At 39.6% G+C, this 22,960-nt stretch overlaps 1 protein-coding gene across 1 annotated transcript; it reads right to left on the reverse strand.

The window, feature by feature from the left end:
* Nucleotides 1-454: 454 nt before the first annotated feature.
* Nucleotides 455-16,654, reverse strand: LOC140225652 (uncharacterized). The gene is made up of 10 exons (XM_072305240.1): nucleotides 16,315-16,654; nucleotides 15,471-15,549; nucleotides 14,300-14,429; nucleotides 11,853-12,042; nucleotides 9,732-9,845; nucleotides 8,398-8,518; nucleotides 6,014-6,121; nucleotides 5,258-5,451; nucleotides 3,348-3,494; nucleotides 455-1,825 (listed from the first exon to the last, which is right to left on the reverse strand). Exons 1-10 carry the CDS (start codon nucleotides 16,486-16,488, stop codon nucleotides 1,181-1,183), a joined length of 1,902 nt encoding a protein of 633 aa, XP_072161341.1. The 5' UTR covers nucleotides 16,489-16,654; the 3' UTR covers nucleotides 455-1,180.
* Between the last annotated feature and the right edge of the window lie 6,306 nt (nucleotides 16,655-22,960).

Here is a 22,960-nt window from a genome sequence, read left to right on the forward strand (position 1 = left end):
GCTCCTTAAAAGATGGGACAACTCAACTTACGAACAAGAAGGTAAAAAGTTGAATAAGATAACAAGTTGGAAAAATGGTCGTTTCAAGCTATCAGAAGCTCATTCATAGCTGTGGCTATGGAGCCAAGATCAATAAGTGCCAAAAGAGAGAGGAAATGTCTATAAAACCGAAGAGCAATATCTGCCAAAGATTCATGAGCAGTCTACGGCTAAATCGATCTATATTGGCTTTGGTTCCGTCCTGGTTATGACATTTAAATTCACTGATTATAACGCAAACTATAAACGTTAATTTCTCATATCGTTGTTTTTCAGACAAAATACGTAACTGAATTTCAATGTTGCAAAATTTTCACTCTAAAATTTTACTTATGCTGAAAAACCGTAAGGCAATTCTGACTGAAAATTTTACTAATCATTCTTCTGATAGCATGATAAAGGCAGTGACATTTGAACAAGAATCGCACGGTAATACTCTTGAAAAAACGTTGCAACTTTGAAATGGAATTCTGTTCCTTCGTCTGAGGAACAACAATATCAGTTGATATTGGCGATTTTTACGATATATCATGTATTGTAGTACTTTAATCCATATCCTGTCGAATGGTCCACTTATACTCTATTGGTTGATGTATGTCATGGTGCAGTTATTAGGCGTGAAGTATCCGACTCAAATTAGAGAATGGAAATGATACACCCGACAAATAACTCAACGTCCAATAGGTCTAGATGAAGCAAGTATTATTATGCAAATAAATTGCCATCAAACTATACACATATTTGCAGGTACGTCGATTTTTATTTTACTCCATGGATCGTTAAATGTAGTTGTTGTAAACATATGCCCCAGAGCCAAGGTGCGTGTTGAGCCATGCGTAAATTTTTTATTCGATAAACTTCTCGTAATTGTATAACCGCCATAAAATATCAATGCATGAATTCAAATGTTAAAAAATTGTCTAAGAATTTTCACTCGAAATGTGTGACTATCTATTCCGCGATTTCAATCAATGATAAATAACAGTGAGCGTAAGATAAAATACTGCTGGAAGGCTACAAGCAATTTATCGAGCATTGCGGTGGGTTCTATTGTATAATCGGCTAATTGAAGGCGATTTTTACGCTTCGTTTTAGTCTCTTCGCAACGATGGCAGTTCATGCCTCGTTAGATCGCAAGACGTTACTTCCTCGACGTTTTAGTTGTCATTTGCTGTTGGAAGGACATAACCCGGTCCGAAATCACCCTAAATGCTGATCGTATTTTTCTCACTTTTCCCGCTTTCCCCGCCTGCCTGACTGCCCAGGGACCCACTCTCCTCTTAAAATTATACCAAAGGTTTTTGGGTGACTCAGACGTTTGCGATGACGCTGATGATCGAGATGACGATGACGATCGAGATGACGACGATGATCGCGATGATGATGACGATCGAGATGACGACGATGATAATGATCGGAACGACGCTAATAATCGAGATGGTGATAGTGATCCAGATGACGATAAGGATCGAGATGCCGATAGTGATCCAGACGGCGATAAGGATCGAGATGGCGATAGTGATCTGGACGGTGATAAGGATCGAGATGGCGATAGGGATCCAGATGGCGATAAGGATCCAGATGGTGTCAAGGAAGCCTGTTCCGGAAGACCGTTTTCTGGATTCGTTCCATTGCCATCATCTTTTTTCGATCGATCACCCAGCGGTACCATCTGTCTTCCATCAACGGCTGTTTCATCTTCGCACGACATATACCGCAGTTCGAACTCATCGATTTTTACCGAGTTTTGTTCCGAGTCTTCCTCAAATATCGACAGGAACTTGAGCTGAAAATTTCGATACGTTTTTAGATGGGCCGACATTAAGTAAACGAGAAGACGCCATCTTCCGGCCAAAGTATCACAAGCGTTGCACCATGCACCGTTTCAAACTTTCCGCCGCCCTTTTATTTTTATACAGAGAAATTTAAGTGATGGTTGTTTCATAATTTCACTGAATTTTATTAGCATCATAAAGAAAACTCAGTGATATTTTTGGTCATCTTCGTTGAACAATTTTTCTGTAAAAAATGAAATTGGTGGCGGAAATGACCGTCGCATGGCGCTTTTAATACTTTGGTCGGAGGGTGACGAGGTATATCGTCTTTTTTCAGACAAAAGAGCATAACCTTAGTTCCATTAAACAGCAAAATCTCTCCGCACAAATTGCACTCTCCTAATCGTCAATGGTCAACGGGGGCAGCACGTTCTATCTTCAAATCCAGGAATTCGGCCGATTACCCTGCATTCGGCTAGATTGCCCATAATCTACAAACCAACAGCAACAATAATTATACTCCTGCTAAAAATTGTTGGGCATATTTGACTGAAAATTTCGTCGAGTTTTGTTTTGACCACAAGCAGAAATCAGCAAACTTTTCGACAGGAGTTGTGCAGTCGTGCGCACTTGTAGAAACTTGAACTGTATGAGCCAATTTTGCTACCTTATAATCAAGTTCCATATTTTGTTGGGGAAACGAAAATACGTCACAGTGAATAGTCAAAGCAGACATGTTCTACAGATGCTCATACAAATATTCAAATGTTGAAGACGCATCAAATGTTGCTTGTTCTGGAGATTATCGTGGTAAGAATAAGCAATCAAGCAGCATTATGGCATGTGCGCAATTTACTGTTAAGCGCTCAGCCGATAGGCAGCGCTTTTTGTTTTCGACTTGCCTCTGAGTACTAGTATACTAGTGCTAATGCGTTTAAATGGCGCACCAGCTCATCGACGTGTAGGCTTTTTTTTGAGGGGGGGGGGGGGGGTCCATTTTTAAAATAAATAAAGCTGTGAAAACTGTATTTTATGCTTTTAACGTAATGCGTAGGTAGTTTCGATCGTTTGTCTATAAGAAAATTTCTCAGCGGTAGAGTTATCGAAATTGATCGTTGAACTCAAATGAAGCCTAAAAAAAAACGCGCCTGATGAGCTCAACGGTGAGCTCATTTTCGGGAAACGAAAATACGCGTTTACGGTTTCCTTGGTAACCTTTGTTTGCTATCAGCTGATGTTTTATTTCCATTTCCCAGCCAAGTCGACGGAGTTTGTACTTCCTTTCTTCACTAAAGACATTTCTAACACCTGAGCGCTTTTCTAATACGACAGTATTAGAACTTTCCCGCTTGTTTTTTTGGGGTTTTTTTTTTTGTTTTTTTTTGTTTTTTTTTTTCTTGTTACTTTCTTTCTTTATTTTCCAAAAGATCAAACTGAACGGCTTTTGATGATTTGAGAATTTTCCCACGGTTTAACTCTCTTGAAATTAACTAAAATTTAGAGGGAGAGACACAAACAGAATGCATTTCTTACCATGAATGGTTTTAAAACAGTAATGCGAACAGCGACTCGCTTCCATGATCTAAATTCATTGATTTCAGAATCATCAGCCCAAATTTCCAAGTCCTGCTCCGGGCTGTGTATCAGATCGTAGGGCGTGCTTAGCTCCACTTTAAACAGCTTTATCGACAAAAAAAAAAGAAACAACAACTCCGATTACAAATTATGATTGTCACTTATCAAAAGAGCTATTTTAGCGAAAATTGGTCGAAACCTGTGTTCGAGGGATGGATTAATTCAGTTCATTTTGTGAGCCAAGCGGGGCCGGATTTTCCAACTTGCCGCCCATGGGCCGCCTGTATTTCTCCGCCCCCATCTCATTCGTTTTGAAATATCGATAAAAACAGTCAAGTGAACGTGCCGGAGGGAGGGGGATGCATAAGACGCGTTTACTCGTGTTGGTCACATTTTTTGCGGAAGCCCTGTCAACACTTCTAGCAAAAATTCACGGAACTTAGCGCGAAAGTTAAGTTCCTTAAACCTGTCTCTGTGTGGACAATGCCTTCCATTAATAAGAAAAGAACGAAAAAATTAAGAATAAATGTGGTTCAATAATTGTAACTTCCACCGCCGCGCCGTGCTGATCGCACTTTGTTTGGCGGAATGCGTGAAGTATTCCTACACTCTTGTAGGCGCTATGCCTTTCACGCCGACCGCTGCTGAACGCAGTGTGTTTGACGCAATGGGTGAAGTATCCATGCAGTCTTATAGGCGCTATGCGTTACACGGCGACCGCTGCTGACCACACCGTATTTGACGCTAGGCGTGAAGTATTCATGCAGTCTTGTAGGTGCTAATATGTGTTACATGTCGACCGCCGCGCCGAAGGCTTCTTCTTTTCATCTCAAGTCCTCGTCATCATTGCTCTCTGCGCCGCGCCGCTCCAGGCCAAATTGGGTGTTTGGTTTCTCTCTCAACTATACTAATGAAAGGACAGCCAACCATCTGACACAAAAATGTCACTGACAAAATTCAGATTCCAATGTCAGACCAAAACGGCCAAGAATGTTCATAAATGAGCGTTCTGGCCAAATTGCGTGTTTGGTTTCTCTCATAACTCGACCAATTAAAGGTGCTGTCTTTTGTATCACCGCAAAACGACAAAATCAGAAATTACGATACTCACAGGAAATGCAAGATTTTGTCGCCTTTTCCCGTTTGCAATTTTATTTTTATACCTACATTTGAAAAAGAAATTGCAAAATTTGCCGCCATGGGCTGCGGCCCTTGTGGCCACCCCCTTAATCCGGCCCTGGAGCCAGGAAGGAGGCACCATACGAGTAATTATGAGCTTGCTCAGCATGTTTTCATCATTTTGCTTTTATATATTCAAGTTTGCACTCAGTTCACAAGAAATTTCTCGAATTTTTTTCGAGAATGTTTCCTCACGAAAAACGATTTCGAAATTGCTTGATTTGAGCCCGCGTTTAGACGTCTCTGCTTTTTTTTTACTTGTTTGACTTCTAATTTGTCTTTTCACGTTGTTAACGGACTGGTAAAGTAACTCGAAAGATTCAGTGAGAACCCTCGATATAAAATCGAGAAAACAGGATATTTTTATCAGAGCGGAAAGTTTAAGATGCAACCCCTGCTGGAATTGGGTACCTTGTTTCATCCACAATTTTTACCTCAGTATGAATTTTGTCAAACTATATGACTTGGCACCTTCAATGCTAAGTCTATTTCCCTCATCAAGTTTTCGTGATGTGTAAAAAGTGAATGGAAAATTATTTGCACCCAAAGTCCTATGATACAAGCAATATTTCCCAAGAGTATGCATTTAGAAAACTCCATCACACACTGAGGATATAAATCATTCCTCATCGGTAGATACTCTTGAATGTTTAAGGCAGATTTTTCACAAGCGGTTTTTTGACACTAACCTTCAAAGCAACTAATTTAGGTTCCAATATATGAAATAGGTACTTAAAAATTATACAGCCCTTAGGTCTACGTCTACGTTTGACGTCCAGAGGGCTTAAACCGTAGAAATTGACGCTCCAAAGGCCGCGTGAGGAGTGATAGGACCATCTTCGTGGTTTGCTCACCAGGAAACCGGAGGCAATACCTGCAACCTCTGAAAAACACGGATTTTTACCATTAAGTGTCGTGTAGAAAAATACGCTCTTTTTTATTATCAACAGCAACTATCACGATTGTTTTTTTTATTATAAATAGGTTGTTGTATTCCTGAATTTCTGTCTGATAGTCTCTTGAATTTTTCGCTTTTCTTCGGAAATGGTACATAATATTGAGAGTTTTCCTTGAGAGAGGCACCATTTTCAAATCAGTTTGATATGAAGTGTCGAAAAAACAGCAGGGTTCATTTCCATGTCGACCCCGCTGAAGCGGTGAGAATAGGTGAGTTAAGGTTGCATTTCTCTCTGAATGTGTTTTACCTCAAGGTTATGTCAACTCCATTTTAGAGCGATGCTGTGCCTCTGATTAAATCCATCCTGCTGATTTTTTGGAATAATTGTCTAACTTGTTGCATTGCTGTGCCTTGAGACGTTAATAAAGATCTAAATAAAAATAAAAATGACATATTGTTTGGTCTTTACTACAAAATAAAAACATTTTTCAGTATATTTAACTTTTAAAAAAAAAAAAAAAAAAAAAAAAAAAAAAATGGAGCTAACCCGAATTAATCCACTGCCAGGTAGTTGAATACTTGCATTTAAATCCACAATCGTTATGTCCGAAATCACAAATGACATCTACAGGGAATCTTGGCTTTTGATTTGTTCCTAGAAAAAATAATAATACTGTTTAAAATGTAATAATTAAAAACTGTTGTCTTTGGCCGGCCGTGTAGTAGCACACTTGGCGCCCTTAGAGAGAGGGCCAATGAAAAAACAGGTCTTTGAATTTTGGGGTTTGTCCATTTCTTGAAGTTAAACATTCAAGATAAATTTGAACATGATTCTACTTGAAAAAGTTGGTTCAAATCGAGGACTTGGATACGAGAAAGCCACTTTCTCATTACAAATTTCCAGAATCTCCAACAAAATTGTATTTGTTCGTGGGAAAGTGTTTGGATCATTAAACTTAAAATTTGTTTTAAAGATATCGTTGAGCAATGAAACACATTCAGTTAAATTTTCTTTTTTCCAAAATTGAATTTTGTGAAGAATTTTCATTATTTTTATTACTTATTATTCTCGAACAATTAGTTCCATTTCCTGTCACACAGCTAGTTTTGAGCTTTCCAGTTTCAAAGAAAATTATAATGGCACCTTAGTGGCTCGCATAAAGAGGTTGTTCCAAAAACGCCGATTTTGCCCCCCCCCCCCCTGGATTTGGCCCAAACTTTGCTCAGATGTTGTACTAAGTGTCCCCGATGCTTGGGCAAAATTTCAGCCCCCTCGGATAATTAGGAGGGAGGGGGCAGGGAAGCAAAATTCCAATTTTTTTAAAACTTTAAAAATCGATATCTCGCGAACGGTTTGAGTGTAAGTGTTGCGGTTTGCGCTAAAAAACGTCAAAAAATATTCTCTACAAGAATATTAATGCTGTTTGCAAGGTTGCGTAATTTATCGCGGTCATAAATCGATTTTTTCGATTTTGAAGGTTCGACTTTTTTTCGTTTTTCGTCTCTCCTCTCCAGGCGATCGTTGCTACATGAATAAAAACCAATTGAGGTGATTCTCCATGAAATTCTGCATCTACCACACTTTGTTGGATCTTGGGGAAACGATTCGTTCGTGAGTTATAGCGATTTTTCTGCGCGTTATCGGTTACGCGCGGGCGGCTTATCGGCGGCGCTCCATCCCGCGCGGGCAAGGCAGAGGTTGTTTCACCGCTAGGGCCTTATATTCATGCTGTAGGCTGTAATTATCGATATTTTCTCCTCCCCCCACCCTTCCCCTGCAATACATATTTGTTTAATACTTCGTTATACAGGATATCCCAGACCACCCGTAACAGGTCTTTTTCGCCGTTGGTTTAGGTAGTACGAAGTGGGGGGCCGCGGGATTGAATAGGGAATTGACCCCAAGGAATCCGAATTTCATGGTCCCGATGCCCCCCTAGCCCTCCTTGTGAGGTAAAGAGGGGGTCACGATCCCCAAAGTCGGGAGACATTGTGCCTCCCCCTTTTACCCCCCGAGGGTGGCTAGGGGGGCATCGGGACCATGAAATTCGGATTCCTTGGGGTCAATTCCCTATTCAATCCCGCGGCCCCCCACTTCGTACTACCTAAACCAACGGAGAAAAAGACCTGTTACGGGTGGTCTGGGATACCCTGTATAACGAAGTATTAAACAAATATGTATTGCAGGGGAAGGGTGGGGGGAGGAGAAAATATCGATAATTACAGCCTACAGCATGAATATAAGGCCCTAGCGGTGAAACAACCTCTGCCTTGCCCGCGCGGGATGGAGCGCCGCCGATAAGCCGCCCGCGCGTAACCGATAACGCGCAGAAAAATCGCTATAACTCACGAACGAATCGTTTCCCCAAGATCCAACAAAGTGTGGTAGATGCAGAATTTCATGGAGAATCACCTCAATTGGTTTTTATTCATATAGCAACGATAGCCTGGAGAGGAGAGACGAAAAACGAAAAAAAGTCGAACCTTCAAAATCGAAAAAATCGATTTATGACCGCGATAAATTACGCAACCTTGCAAACCGCATTAATATTCTTGTAGAGAATATTTTTTGACGTTTTTTAGCGCAAACCGCAACACTTACACTCAAACCGTTCGCGAGATATCGATTTTTAAAGTTTTAAAAAAATTGGAATTTTGCCCCCCTGCCCCCTCCCTCCTAATTATCCGAGGGGGCTGAAATTTTGCCCAAGCATCGGGGACACTTAGTACAACATCTGAGCAAAGTTTGGGCCAAATCCAGGGGGGGGCCAAAATCGGCGTTTTTGGAACAACCTCTTTGACTCGAGTTAAAGTTTTTAAATTCCGCATCCCTGCGACACTTATGAAACCCCCCGACCCTCTAATTTTGATCACACACAAAATTTACCATTCCTATCTACCAGCTAGTTGTGCATTAAATGTGTGACTTACCGCGACATCTGTAAAGATCGTTGATTGTATGAATATCTCCGTGACTGAGATGTAGGTTCTGCAACAATATCAATCCATGGCTTTTCGATTTATAGGCAGGCTGAATATGTCTCCAAAGTATCTGTTAGTTGGAAGGAAACCCCAACGTCAATATCACCCGATTGCAATTTTGCAAGTTGGCAATTAATACGGTTTTCCTCCATTTAAATCTATCAAAAATATCTATTTTGAGTTAAGTGAGGCGCTGCACCAAAAAATCGATTGTTTTACATAAATTTAAATTGAGCCAAACAGTGTTGCCAGTTCTCAAAAATCGCCGCTGGATTCGGTGGCGATTCAGGGTGATTACCCTCCTCAGTCGTAGCAAGGGACTGTTCGTAAAATCTATAACGCTAAGTGAGAAACGGCACTGAGCCTGCACTACGGGTGCGTTATCAGGAAAAGGAATTCCATTCCCCGAAACGTCGGAATAGACGCGTACTGCTGATTTTCCGAATTCTTAGATGAAAAATTGATGTGAAGTGGCAATTTTCTATTCATAATCCCACACGAAGTGCTAATTTGTGGGAATGAGGTTGAACTGAGCGTTTTTAGAGCTTTTCTGCGAAAGAAAATGTTCAATAAAACCTTATAAAAAATGTCACGTTATTTTCCTGCTTAAAAATGAAATCATAACGGAAATTTCTAACATCTGTAATGGAATAATATACTTTAATATACTAGAGTAAATATAATGGACTAATAAACACTCATAGACCCTAACCATAGTTAGATTCAATTTATGTTATTTTAAGTGACTGGTGGACTTCTAGTCCAAGAGTAAAATACGTGTTCTTTCAATTTGAAAGTATGTATGGCAATCCGGTTCTTGGTGAGATAGCTTGCCTTACCTGAAATAAATATTTTCAAAGGATTTGAATGGAGGCAAAAAAAAAAAGTTGGAAACTTGCAAAATCACCTCTGATCTATCTGTACCTTTGATCAACTCTATGATTTTTTGTTCATTGAAGGTATATATTTTATACATCATAGTTTGGTAATTTTCGAGTTTATTACTTGCCTAAATATTGGTCTGGGGTCAATTTTGATGAAATATGCATGAGGGTTTTGCGGTCGAATGCAAAAAAATCCGCATTTTTCGCAAAATTGGCCTTTTTCCCCACGCTTCGGCCCCAGTATCAGACACAAACTGAGTCCGGAAATGACCAAATTATCATGCATTGCGTAGTTGAAGAAATTCAGCTGGGTGGCCCTGAGGACGGCCCTTATCGATATCCTTCCTTTTCAAATTAAATAATCGAGGAAGTTCAACGAAGAGATAAAAGTTACATCACCCCTCCTTTTGCGCCAGCACCCGAAGCATACAACATTATCGATTCATGATCAAAGGGTTTCCCCAACAGATTTACGTCCGTCCGATTATGTTTTTGAAAAAAATGCCTCTGGTCCTGCAAAAAAAGTAATATAAAAATCAATCAAAACAATGTCAAGGTACATCAACTTTGCAAGCCAAGGTTTGCTTGTGCACCCTAATGCAGCACAATAAAAGCACAAAATATAAAATGAACAAATTAAAGAGCTGTGAAAAAAATTATTTTTGATACCGAACCACAATATTTACAATACACACATTATATTTCCCTTTGATACATTTTTTTTTCATCAATTTCAATGAGAATTGTCCAAGCAGAATGTGCAAACATTTCAAAATCATGGGTTGAAAAACGCTGTCCGCGAGTTTAAATATTAGAACCTAACACAGCGGAGCGGTGTGCTCCCAGCGCGAAACGCGCTGGCGCCTACAAACCTAACAGGGATACCACACGCATTGCGCAATGCGTGAAGTATCCCTGTTGGGTTTGTAGGCACTTATGCGCGTGTCATGCTGGTTATCCGCCGCGCCGCGGAGTGCCACGGCGCGGCGCTTCAAGCAACTATTGACCAACAAAGGTGTTGCACAGTATCATACGAAATTGACGGTGCTCCAACATATTAAGAATGACAGGCATCTTTCATGAGTACGGAACTTTCCTCGCAACATTAATCAAGATACTACGGTACAAAAAGATAGCGGTAGTCCAAAAACTCACTAAGTCTTAGCATCCGTTTTTAATAACGTTTGGCATAATTTTTGAATTTCATTAGAGAAATAAGTGACTCGATTTAGGCAGAAACAGTCTTGAGTATGCCGCCAAGAGGATTTTATTTTGAATCAAAAATAAAACCGCCGAATGAAAGTGGGTGTCTGCTTTATATAAACATCTTAAGCACCTTTTTATACAAGCATATTTTCATCTTTAAACAAGCATTATTTACTGTGTTGATTCAAAAGGAAATCTTCCCTGCGGTAAATTTTATCATATTTCTGTTTGAATCAAGTCACTTTTTCCTTTGATGAAGTGAAAAAATCATGCTAAACGTTATTGATTACGGATACTTGAACTCACTATCAGTTAGTTTTCTGACTACCGCTCTCTTTCCGTTGTCGTCACTCCATGAAATTTGCTAAGGAACTTCGTGCTTTTGAAAGATGCCATCAATCATGATACGTTGGGGTGCCTTCAATCTCGTATGATACTGTGCAACACCTCCGTGGCGAAATAGTAGCTCGAAGCGCCGTGAAACGCTGGCTCCGTCGCGAAGTTATCGCACACAGGAAAAATGTAGGAGGCTTTAACTCAGGCAAATCAAAAGATTTTTCCGTTTCAGGTGTACAACAAGATGAAATTTTCTTGAAAAATAATCAAGTCTGGTTGCATCAAAGAGGCGTAGAGAGTATTAGTGAATTTTCCTCCGTGGAATTGACGCTCCCCCACTTCTACTAAAAATCTCAATGAAACAGTTTTCTCCGTTGGAACAAACAAACAAAAAAAAACAAGCAAACCCGCATTCTTCCAAGACATTATACAATCTCATCTAAAAACATCGTGAGCAATCGGCGTTTGTATTTGCACGTGAACCAATTAACTTTGGGTCTCAATTGGTACGTGGACCAAAACTCTCCTGCCGAAAAACGCGTGGACGTAAACTCCTGAAAAAAATAGGTGCGCGGACAAAAAATTGTTAACGAAATGTCCTATAGCCATACCATAGAAACTGTAATTAAGTAAACTGCACTTTCCAATGAAAAACAACTATTTTTGGCAGAGAGCACGTATCTTGTTTTAAACTGAACTAATAACGTAGTACTTTCTTTTTGTTTGAAAAGTGCATTCTTAAAAAATCAAAATTTCCCGTTCAGACCGTAAATCTGAACCATTAACCTATGACGTGCAAACCTCTATCAAGAGTCAAAACTCTGTGTATATTTATTATACTTGCATCAAGAATATGTCAAAATTGCGATCGCTCTCTTACGTATGAAACAATCCGGTATAAAACTGGCTTAAACAAAGGGGAATTCCATGTTGCGCACCTCTGAAAAAACCCATCCCCAAAATTGTCTAATCACATACCGGTCTAATGTTGTTGGGAAATACATCTATGAAGTTATCTCTGTCCGGCCGTCGCACTTCGTCAATTAAACCCAGAACATGTCCCAATTCGTGTAAAATCACGAATTCGTGGAAGGTTTCCTTGTTTATCATAAAGAGTTGCTTGCCACCCTTTCTTCCTAGGCCTTCGGCTCCTCCTAATATTTCTGTGCTACAAGCAAATATCAAACGATAATACTTTGAGAATTTGTTTGCTTGTGCACCACAATGCAGCACAATAAAAACACAAAATATAAAAGGGAAAAATTGAAGTGCTGTGGAGAAAATTAAATTTGATACAGAACCACTTCAATATTATTTATAAAACACACATTATATTTTCCTTTGATACATTTTTTTCATCAATTTCAATGAGGATTGTCCAAGCAGAGTGTGCGAACATTTCAAAATCATGAGTTGAAAAACGCTGACTCCGCGAGTTTAAATATTAGAACCTAACACAGCGGAGCGGTGTGCTCCCAGCGCGAAACGCGCTGGCGCCTTCAAACCTAACTGGGATACTTCACGCATTGCGCAATGCGTGAAGTATCCCTGTTGGGTTTGTAGGCGCTTATGCGCGTGTCATGCTGGTTATCCGCCGCGCCGCGGAGTGCCACGGCGCGGCGCTTCAAGCAACTATTGACCAACAGACGTGTTGCACAGTCTCATACGAAATTGACGGCGCTCCAACATATTAAGAATAACAGGCATCCTTCATGAGTACGGAGCTTTCCTCGCAAAATTAATCAAGATACTACGGCACAAATTGAGAGCGGTAGCCCGAAAACTCACTAAATCTTAGCATCCGTATTTAATAACGTTTTCCATAATTTTTGAATTTCATTAGAGAAATAAGTGACTCGATTTAGGCAGAAACAGTCTTGAGTATGCCGCCAAGAAGATTTTATTTTGAATCAAGAATAGAATCGCCGAATGAAAGTGGGTTTCTGCTTGATAGAAACATCTTAAGCACCTTTTTATACAAGCATATTTTCATCTTTAAACAAGCATTATTTACTGTGTTGATTCAAAAGGAAATCTTCCCTGCAGTAAATTTTATCATATTTCTGTTTGATACAGCACCGATAATATTTTGACAGCGTAGAGCAAATTAGTTGTAATAGCATTGAAAAAGGAGCTATCTATTTTTGATTAGTAGTTGGTTAAGAATGGATTCCATAAGTTAATGAGGCCGTTTAAGCATTAATTGCGCAAACCCTTTTAGCCTACTTTTAGACTGTTCCCTGCCCTGTAAGTCGCTGTGTGTGCCAATCTCTAGCCCTTCCTCGTCCCCTCCGTTAGATTTACGTAAGCTTGACTTACCCCCTCCCCCTTCTCCATTCATTGCTTTAAAAATAATGCAGGAAACCTGATAAATTGCTGAAAAAAATAATATTATCAGAAGAATATCAGATGGCGAACATGCTTTGAAAAATCTTAATAGCATATATACCATGGGCAGTGCAAAAGTTAGAATTTCAAAGGTGGTTTCAATGGTTTTTATCGCAGAATACCCTTTAACACAAAAGCGTCATCTTAGATCGCGGCGTTTCAAGGATCTGCACTTGTTCCTTTTCTTTAAATGAGAGACCGGGCCTAACTGTAGCAACGTTGCAGCACCATTTAATTTTTTTTTTTTTTTTTTTTTTTTTTTTTTTTTTTTTTTTTAAATGTTTTACACTCTCAGTAACAGTTTGCATGGTTCCTCTCCTCAGAATTTAGATAGAATTAAAAATGGACCATCCTAGCGGTTGATTAATTTGCGTATGTGTAGAGAAAATCCGCAGTGATTGAGTTAGAGTCAGATGTGCGACTAAACTAACTGCGTAGCAAAGCGTGGAGTATCACACAAAAAGAGGAGCTCTGAACCTCAGTAGTGATGCTTCTGAAATTCTTCACAGATGACACCATCATGGTGCCAATGCAACTTCTGGGGACTAGCCGCGAAAACACTCAGTTTGCGACGCTGCGTACTTCGTGTCTCTTGCCATAATCTATTTTTACTTTTTAAATGGTGTGATAGAAACTGTAATTTATTGGAACTTCCTAAAATTTGTTATTACATGTGTGTCCAGGACCGCTGACTCTACACCTTCGGCTTCCACTTCATTAAGCCCTCCCTGGCACACCTGTCAACACTCAATATAGTTTTAAGAAAAGGTTGTCTAATGGTCCATTTAATAGTTTATTAGTTAGGACCCCGTGTCCACCAGTTACCTAATGTAAATCCAAATGTAATCTATTGTAAAATTTCTTAATATTGTTATGGTAGGTGAAATATATAAATAAAAGGTAAAAAAAAATTGTCCTCCCTGACTGAAGGATATTCTGTAAAGATGATTTAAAAAGAGCAAAAAGGCAGGATTTCTGTAACTGAAGGCTCAAAAGGCAAAAATTAAAAACATAAAATATAGTTGAGAGACCCCTACCTTGAGTCTATCAATACCAAATCCACGTAATCAGTTTCTCCAGTCCATTCTTTAAACCGCACGCAAGTATTCTGCGAAAATTTTGACATGGCATCCATCAACGTCAAACATTGAAAGGACGACGGACATCCTAAACAAGAGAAAAGAAACACAGTTACAATAGTTTTCTTGGTCGGGTTTCATTGAAAAATGAAGGTGTGATAGTCAGGTAGGTACTTGGTGAAAGAAGACAAAGTTTGGGAAAAAAATAAATTGGACAAATGCTACTCAGTGAAACGTGCGTACTTCAAAATTGCATGACTTGTGCATGTATTTTAAGTAAATATACCTGTCACACCCTGTTGGAAGAATGGAGATGTCGCATGTGTGAGGAATTTGCGATCTGACCATCGATTCTTACATAAAAGTTGGCGAGAAACACGAAGGTTCCCCTTGGTTTTCTCTGAAATCAACTCCCAAGCTCAAAAAAAGCTCTCAAGTTGCAATGAGGCCAAAATGGATGGGATCCCACGCTATCCTGAGAGTTAAGGTCTACATCAAGACAAACTCTCCATGCAAAGATAGGGAGCAAATAAATTGACAGGACTGACACTTTATTTGGGGACTCCAAAACTGAAAACACGGCAACCTCGCTAATGCAGTTGTTTTATTTCTTTCGCACACGAATTTAATACAAATTTACGAGATTATTAATTATTTTGATTTTATGATCTTGGATGTTGCGTGTTGCATATTTCAAAATTGAAAGCAATCTCGCTTGACAAAGACTAGACTGATTCTGAGTTGCTTGTGGCGCTTTGATGCAACTTATCGTGTTCGATGTGCTTGTTGCATACTCAAAAATTGAAGGCGCTGAAGCTTTCAGAAATGCACGGGGCTTGTCAGTTGTAGCATCTTACGTCACATGTTACACAAGTTTTTATTGAAATTCACCAGTTTATTTTTTTATTTTGCTTTTATTTTCATTACCTTGGATTTGTGAAAACCGTTCTACTAAGCATTGCAAATCGAATTTTTCTAATACATTTATAGCTTCGAAGGATAATGCACCCTTGAAATGGCCCTTTTTATTGTTTCCCAAGTTCTAGTCTTAAAATTCCATGTTGTGTTTTAATTACATTCAAGTTATATTTTGTTTTGGCAAACCATACACTTTAAAATTTGAGCTTACCAATTGTGCTCGCCTTGTAAATAACAACAGCACTTTTCCACAACATTTCTTTGTTGTTCAGGAATTTCTTGCTCCGCTTCTGTGTAAAAAAAACCGACAGATTTTTTTTTTTTTAAACAAATGAAAAAAGTAATGATTGAATTTATTCATCTTCACTTTCACTTTTCATTTCACTTTTTTTCGAACGGTATACATTCATTTCGTAAATGAGGATTGCTTTCCCATAATTTTTTACAATAATTTCTTGCTTTGCAGTTTCATAAAAAAAATAATAAATAAATAAATAAATACAAAAATTCTATATAAAGTGGAAATTTAATTATTCGTGGACTTTTTGCCTATAAACCACGGCGCATTTAGTGAAAAGTTAGACGCAAGATGTTTTAGTCACAAAACTAGTAACTGTAACTTGGGGGAAATTCCGAAAAATCACCAAACAGAAAAATTAGGATTTTTTTTCGGAGAGGCGAGGGGCAATTTTTAGGGGCCACGTCGGCGCAGAGCCCTCTTTTTCAGGCGCCATGACCGATTTCTTAGGCGAATTTGGCGCGTTGGCGCATGTGAGTTTCGAACACTGCTCCTGTGTGACGCCGGGTCACTTTTTCGATACATGATCGATTGTTTTCGATACACGGGTACCCTACCCGGCCATCCGACGTAAACAAAGAAGATAAGAATTCCCACGTAATCCACACCGCCATTTTGGATCACATGTATCGAAAAAGTGACCGAAGCTCGGCGAACACCGGGCTCGGAATTCGTCGAGCTTGGCATGACTCTCTGAGCTCTCCCATTTGCATTAAAACTCTATGGATTCATATTATACACATCGAAACGCTCTTACCTCTGGATGACCACGCACCGTCTCGTACTCGTCCTCGACTTTAAACTGAGGAGGTGCCGACTTTCCACGGGTCAGGCCGCCGAATAATGCACTCGCAGGAACAAAAAAGAGAGGAACGACGCATAGAATGAATAAAATCGGATAAATAATTGCGGCTACCGCGGCGCGAGACATGGTTATGCTTTTCGGTCACTCTCCACGATAAGACTTTCCCGAAACACGGAGATCTTCTGTGGTTCTTCTGCCCATGAACTACCTGCGTAAGTTTGCATCAAGCAAATTAAGGTGATTCGATGGACGCCATATTTTGTGTCAGAACGGCATGCGATATATCGCATCAATTGGTCCAATTTTTGTGGCTACTCGTAATTTTTCTCCAATTTTGAGATCGCAGTTCTGTTGTCAGGAGACTAAGGCACCCACTTACCAATTTAACAAAGAAATTCAATGTAATAAAGACGTCGTTGTTTTTAGAGAGAAAATATCGCATTCGTGTGCAGTTTCGATATCAGTATCGAATGCGATGTTTTCTCTCTAAAAAAAAAAAAAAAAAAAAAAAAAAAAACCACGCCTTTATTACGTTGAATTTATTTGTTAAAACTGGTGAGTGCTTTAGTCTCCTGACAACAGAATTGCCATCTCAAAATTGGAGAAAAATGACGAGTAGCTGAAAAAATGGAACCAATTGATGCGATATATCGCATGCTTTTCTGACAAAAAATATGGCGTCCATCGAATCCCCTTAAACCGAATATTACCTGAATGGAGATGTTGCATGTGTGAGGAATTTGCGATTTGACTGTTGATTCTTTCGTGAAAGTTCGTGAGAAACACGATGGTGCCACTGATTTTCTCTGAAATCAACTCCTAAGCTCAAAAAAGCTCTCAAGTTGAGGCCAAAATGGAGGAGACATCCCACGTAATCCTAAGAGTCCACCTCTACATCAAGAAAAACACTCCATGCGAAGATAGGGAGCAAATACATTAGCAGGGTTGCCGTGTTTCCAGTTTTGGAGTCCCCAAATAAAGTGGCAGCCCTGTCAATGTATTTGCTCCCTATCTTTGCATGGAGAGTTTGTCTTGATGTAGAAGTGGACTCTCGGGATAGCGTGGGATATCCTCTCCATTTTGGCCTCAACTTGAGAGCTTTTTTTGAGCTTGAGAATTGATATCAGAGAAAACCAGTGGCACCATCGTGTTTCTCGCGAACTTTTACATGAGAATCAACAGTCAAATCGCAAATTCCTCACACATGCAACATCTCCATCCAAAACGGCGTAAGTCCGCAACCACGTATCTCGTTTGCGGTGTTTGAAAATTTCCGCTCCTACTGTATTTTTTGAAAGGAGTTTAATCGACATCATTCCTCGAGGTTTTCGCAGAATATTCTTGGCACTGAGAAGAAATGGTACGGCAATTTTAAAGAATTGCCGTTGAGTAGTTTTTCATTTAATCGTTTGCGACGGTTGTGGACTTACGCCATCGATGTGCGTAATAGCAACGCACTTTATACTATGAAAAAATATGGATGGAAAAAAATTCCTTAGTTGCTATCACTCACGAGTGCTTGATAAATCACGACCCCAAAAGCATAGATGCAGTCATGAAAAATTGTATGATGTCATAGAATTTCATAATACACGAATGACATCAACGTAACTAATTTAAAACTACAAAATTGATTATTTTTATCGTTGGGATGTGGAGGTAGGTATAGTTACTGAACATTCTTAGAATGTTAATCTCGTTCTTTTTTTAGGGGCACAGCGGTCTTATTATTGAAATTGATAGACAAAACGATGGACAAAAAAGACATAGTGCGAATATGGAGCTATCCTATTGGTTGAAATGGGTAGTTTCTGTAGGCTATGGGAGAAAATGATGCACCAACTATGGGGTCTCTCGTGGGTATCCGTTAGTTAGTCTATACCCTTCTTCGTTTGTCCATTGCTACCACACGCCTCTACCGATAGGATCCCTCCATATTCCCTATGGCTACTTTGTCTAAAGCTTTGTCTATCAATTTCAATAATCGGCCTGCAGAAACATTCTTTTCGAAGATACTGACTGCGTTTGATCCGAACGAAGAAACTTGAAAAAAACATGAATGTTGTCAAATATGTATAAGTACATGTGTTGGTAAAGAACACAGAACAAGGCCACAGAACATCACACTTGGTGCTAAAAATATTGCAAATTTAGTCATAAATGTTAAAGAGTGTAGGATTTTCTCTGAACAGCACAAAACAAGGAAACAGACCATTCGTAGAACTAGAAGAACACGCGAGTGTAGAAAAGGTCATTAAATACCACAATAACAACGTCGAAGAGAGATGGATGAACTTCACAGATCGGTTCAACTTGCGAGGTATGAACAGAATGGCTCCACTTGGCCTAACGTCTTTCGATTTTTCGCTCTTTCCTGTTCTCTTCCCTTGCTAAACATACCCGTTTCGAAAACCACTGCTGTCGCCATTAAATTGACCGCGTTCAGCAGAGAAAAAAGTCACAGCCACTGCAAAATTTCATCATTTTTTTTTTTTTTTTTTTTTTTTTTTTTTTTAGAAAGGTTGCGGGCATGTCGACGGTTATATCAGACCACGTACCTCGTCTGCGGTGCATAAAAATCTCCGCTCCCATTTTATTTTTTTGATGGAGAACAAATCAATTCACTCCTCGAAGTTTTCACTGAGTTTTCTTAGCACAGAAAAGAAAAATCACGGAAGTTTTCAAAAATTGACGTTGAGCGATTTCCCATGTAAGTATGGTAGGAAGTCTGCAACGTCGCAAACCAAGATACGTCGTCTGGTAGTTTCACTGTCAACTTACATCACGTCACGAAGCAAATCCCCTGAGATTTTTAAAATAATTTACACAAAAAATATAAAGCACCAGTTAATTTTGGGCAATCGCTGACGTGTCTTTCTGACGGATTCTTTCTTTTAAAAGCGGTCCATGTAAACACTCGTAGGCTGAATATGTACCCGCAAAATGTGGGTCTTTTCCGCCTGTCACAGACTCGCATTCTGACGTTTTAATGGTTGATTTTACAGTTAACCCTTTATTGCATAGCGTTGCATGAAAGCAACAAATGCTTTTCAGCTCTATCTTTATGCTGGAGTATTAAATTGAATCAAATTAATAATTTTTTTGGGGGGAGCAATTTAAGTCTGATCTCCTAACTTTAAAAAAAACCTACAAAAACCGATTCCAATTGCCTCTATTGTCGAAAAAATACTGTACAATGTAAATTTTCTTTCAAAAATCAACGATTAGCTCATGCAACAAAGGGTTAAGTAAAAAATTGTGATATTTGCACTCATCGGAAGGATCGATTTTGTTACCTGTTCCCCCACAAAATTGCAGTTTGCACGGGAATTTTAATCGTGGTTTCTACAATATTGTTTTTTATTTCAGACTTAACCTAAAATTCTAGTGTGAGCGGCACAATTGGACGTATTTCTGCCAAACGGAACTATGTGCATTAAGACATGAGCCCTGAGACCCATAAGAATATAATGCACAGCAGAGCTCACGTCATAATGCACATAGTTCTGTTTGGTAGGAACACGCCCATTTGTAACTTAATAAGACCCCAAATTCATATTGGACCTAAAATCAAACATAACGACGGTGTAAGTCGACAATCACACATCTCATTTGCGGTGTCTGAAAATCCCAGCCTCTATGTTATTTTTTTTAAGGAGAACAAATTGACATGCTTCCTCAAAGTTTTTGCAGAATTTTCTTTGCACAGAGAAGAAAAATCACGGCAGTTTTAAAGAATGGCTGTTGAGTATAGTTTTCCGTTTAAAAAATAAAGTATGACAGGAAGTCTGCGACGCCGCAAACCGAGTTATGTGATTGCCGACTCACAACGTCGATAAGCATAATTTTTCCACCATGTGATACGAAGCAACCAATATGGGGAAAAACAATGTGTTTCTCTCCTAGCATGTTTGGAACGTCATCATTTGTCCCCGAATGACAAGGGGAAAAAACACGTTTTTTCTTTATGTAAATCTCACGTACATTCGAGAGCACTATCGTGGATTTTGGGAATTTCTGTTTATGAATGAGCTCAGTAGCGTTGCAGCCCTTTCAGTAACATATTGGGGAGGTGACTGTGTGCTCATTATGTCAATCAAAAAAATGAGATGTTCTTTTATCGCGAATTCTACACCGAGATGAATTTTCCAGTTATTTATCCACGGATGAGAGTTCTCGTTAAGTCAACTGGAAAAATTTCGTAATGCCAGAGCGTCTCTTTTTTAAACTAGCAACCGTACAATTTGATACAAGGAGATTTGCTGCTGACTTAACGAGAATTCTCGTCCAGGGATGTTCAATTAGAATTTGTATTGAGCCGACAGAAAATTTTCTCAAGTAAATTTCTACGCGTCCGAGTTTCTAGGGATGGAGAACACATTTTGAGGGATTTTCGGTCTTAACTTGAAATCAGGGGCAGATATTCACACGTTAGAATACATTTTTGTTGACTGACTTTCTTTAATTTCCTGGTATTTTCTCCATTTCGCAGACTTAAGAGAAACACTTCGAAATTGGCATGAAGCCCCCTTAAAACTTGGTAATGACCGCAAATCTTCATTGGTGTAAAACATTCTGACTTGAACATTAAATCATGTTACTGATAGTTCCCTCGAATTTTACTGACTTCACAGTCATCACCAGGATTCTGAGAAAGCTTAAAAAACGATTTAAAACGTGTCCATCTGCACACGATGGTTAACGTTCCATGAGAGAAGAGATATCATTCTTGGAAAAAAAACCCGATGGTTTACGTCCTAAACTGCAGAAGTACACAATATAGTTTTGTTACCTTACCATTGAACACATTCTCTTTGGTTGCCCCTCGTGCGTCATTCCAGACATGAAACTGGCAGAGACTATAATGCACTATTGTGGCTGATGACGTCGATCGCAGTTAATGAATGTGGGATATTGTTTGAGAGCACTTATGCGGTCAATGAAAAAGCTCTTCGCTGCAAGTCTCTCGATGTTTGTGGTGCTACACTTTATAGTGCAGGTTTATCTCTCTCTTTCTCCCTTTTCTGATGTATGTAATTTCATCTTCGGTCCCCAGGAATCTCCAAAAGCACGTAAACGCACATCAATCTGGCGCGCTTCGAGAGATTTATCCTCACGAGTGAAGGATCTCGAATCGCACACTGCGTTCGACCCAATAGCCGGATTTGCACTCCTAGGAATCAAAAGCACGTAAACGCACATCTGGCGCGTTTTGTGAACCTCTCAAGTGGAAGATCTCGAAATGTGGGATGCGATCGAGCAAAAAGCCGTGTTTGCACCCTTAGGAATCCCCAAAAGCACGTAAAGTTACATATTCTGCGCTTTGTGAGTTTTAAACGCACAAGTAAGAGATCTCGAACCGCACAATCTGTACGACCGAATAGCCGTGTTTGCACCTTTAAGAATCTCCAAAAGCACCTAAACGCACAACTGGCGCGCTTCGTGAGTTTTATCCTCACAAGTGAAGGATCTTGAATCGCACAATGCGTTCAACATAATAGTCGTGTTTCTACCCATAGGAGTCTTCAAAAGCACGTAAAGTTACATATCGACGGTGAAACTACTAGACCACGTATCTCGTTTGCGGTGTTTAAAAATCTCCACTCACATTTTATTTTTTTTGAAGGAGATCAAATCAATGTCATTCCTTACAATTTTCACAGATTTTTCTCCGCACAAAGAGGAAAAATCACGGAAGTTTTCACGAACTGACGTTGAGTAGTTTTCCAATTAAAAAATAAAGTATGACAGGAAGTCTGCGACGTCGCAAACCGAGATACGTGGTTTGGTAGTTTCACCGTCGATATTCTGCGCTTTGTGAGTTTTAAACACACAAGTGGAAGATCTCGAATCGTGGGAGGCAATCGACCAAATAGCCATGTTAGCACCCTTAGGAATCCCCAAAAGCACGTAAAGTTACATACTCTGCGCTTTGTGAGTTTTAAACACACAAGTGAAGAATCTTGAATTGCACGATGCGTTCGACTAATAATCGTGTTTCTACCCCTAGGAATCTTCAAAAGCACGTAAAGTTACATATTCTACGCTTTGTGAGTTTTAAACACACAAGTGAGTGATCTCGAACCGCACAATCTGTTCGACCGAATAGCCGTGTTTGCACCCCTAGGTATTTCCAAAAGCACCTAAACGCACATCTTCTGCGTTTTGTGAGTTTTTAACTCACAAGTGAAAGATCTCGAATCGCACAGTGCGGTCGACCGAATAGTCGTGTTTGCACCCCTAGGAAGTTCCAAAAGCACGTAAACGCACAGCTGGCGCGTTTCGTGAGTTTTAAACTCACAAGTGGAAAATCTCGAATGGTGGGATGCGATCGAGCAAAAAGCCGTGTTTGCACCCTTCGGAATCCCCAAAAGCACATAAAGTTATATCTTCTGCTCTTTGTAAGTTTTAAATTTACAAGTGAGAGATCTCGAACCGCAGAATCTGTTCAACCGAATAGCCGTGTTTGTATCCCTAGGAATCTTAAAAAGCACGTAAAGTTACATATTTTACGCTTCGTGAGTTTTAACCTCACAAGTGAAGAATCTCGCATCGCACAAGGCGTTCGACCGAATAGTCGTGTTTCTACCCCTAGGAT

Source organism: Bemisia tabaci, chromosome 10, assembly GCF_918797505.1.
Source record: "Bemisia tabaci chromosome 10, PGI_BMITA_v3".
Lineage (NCBI taxonomy): Eukaryota > Metazoa > Arthropoda > Insecta > Hemiptera > Aleyrodidae > Bemisia > Bemisia tabaci.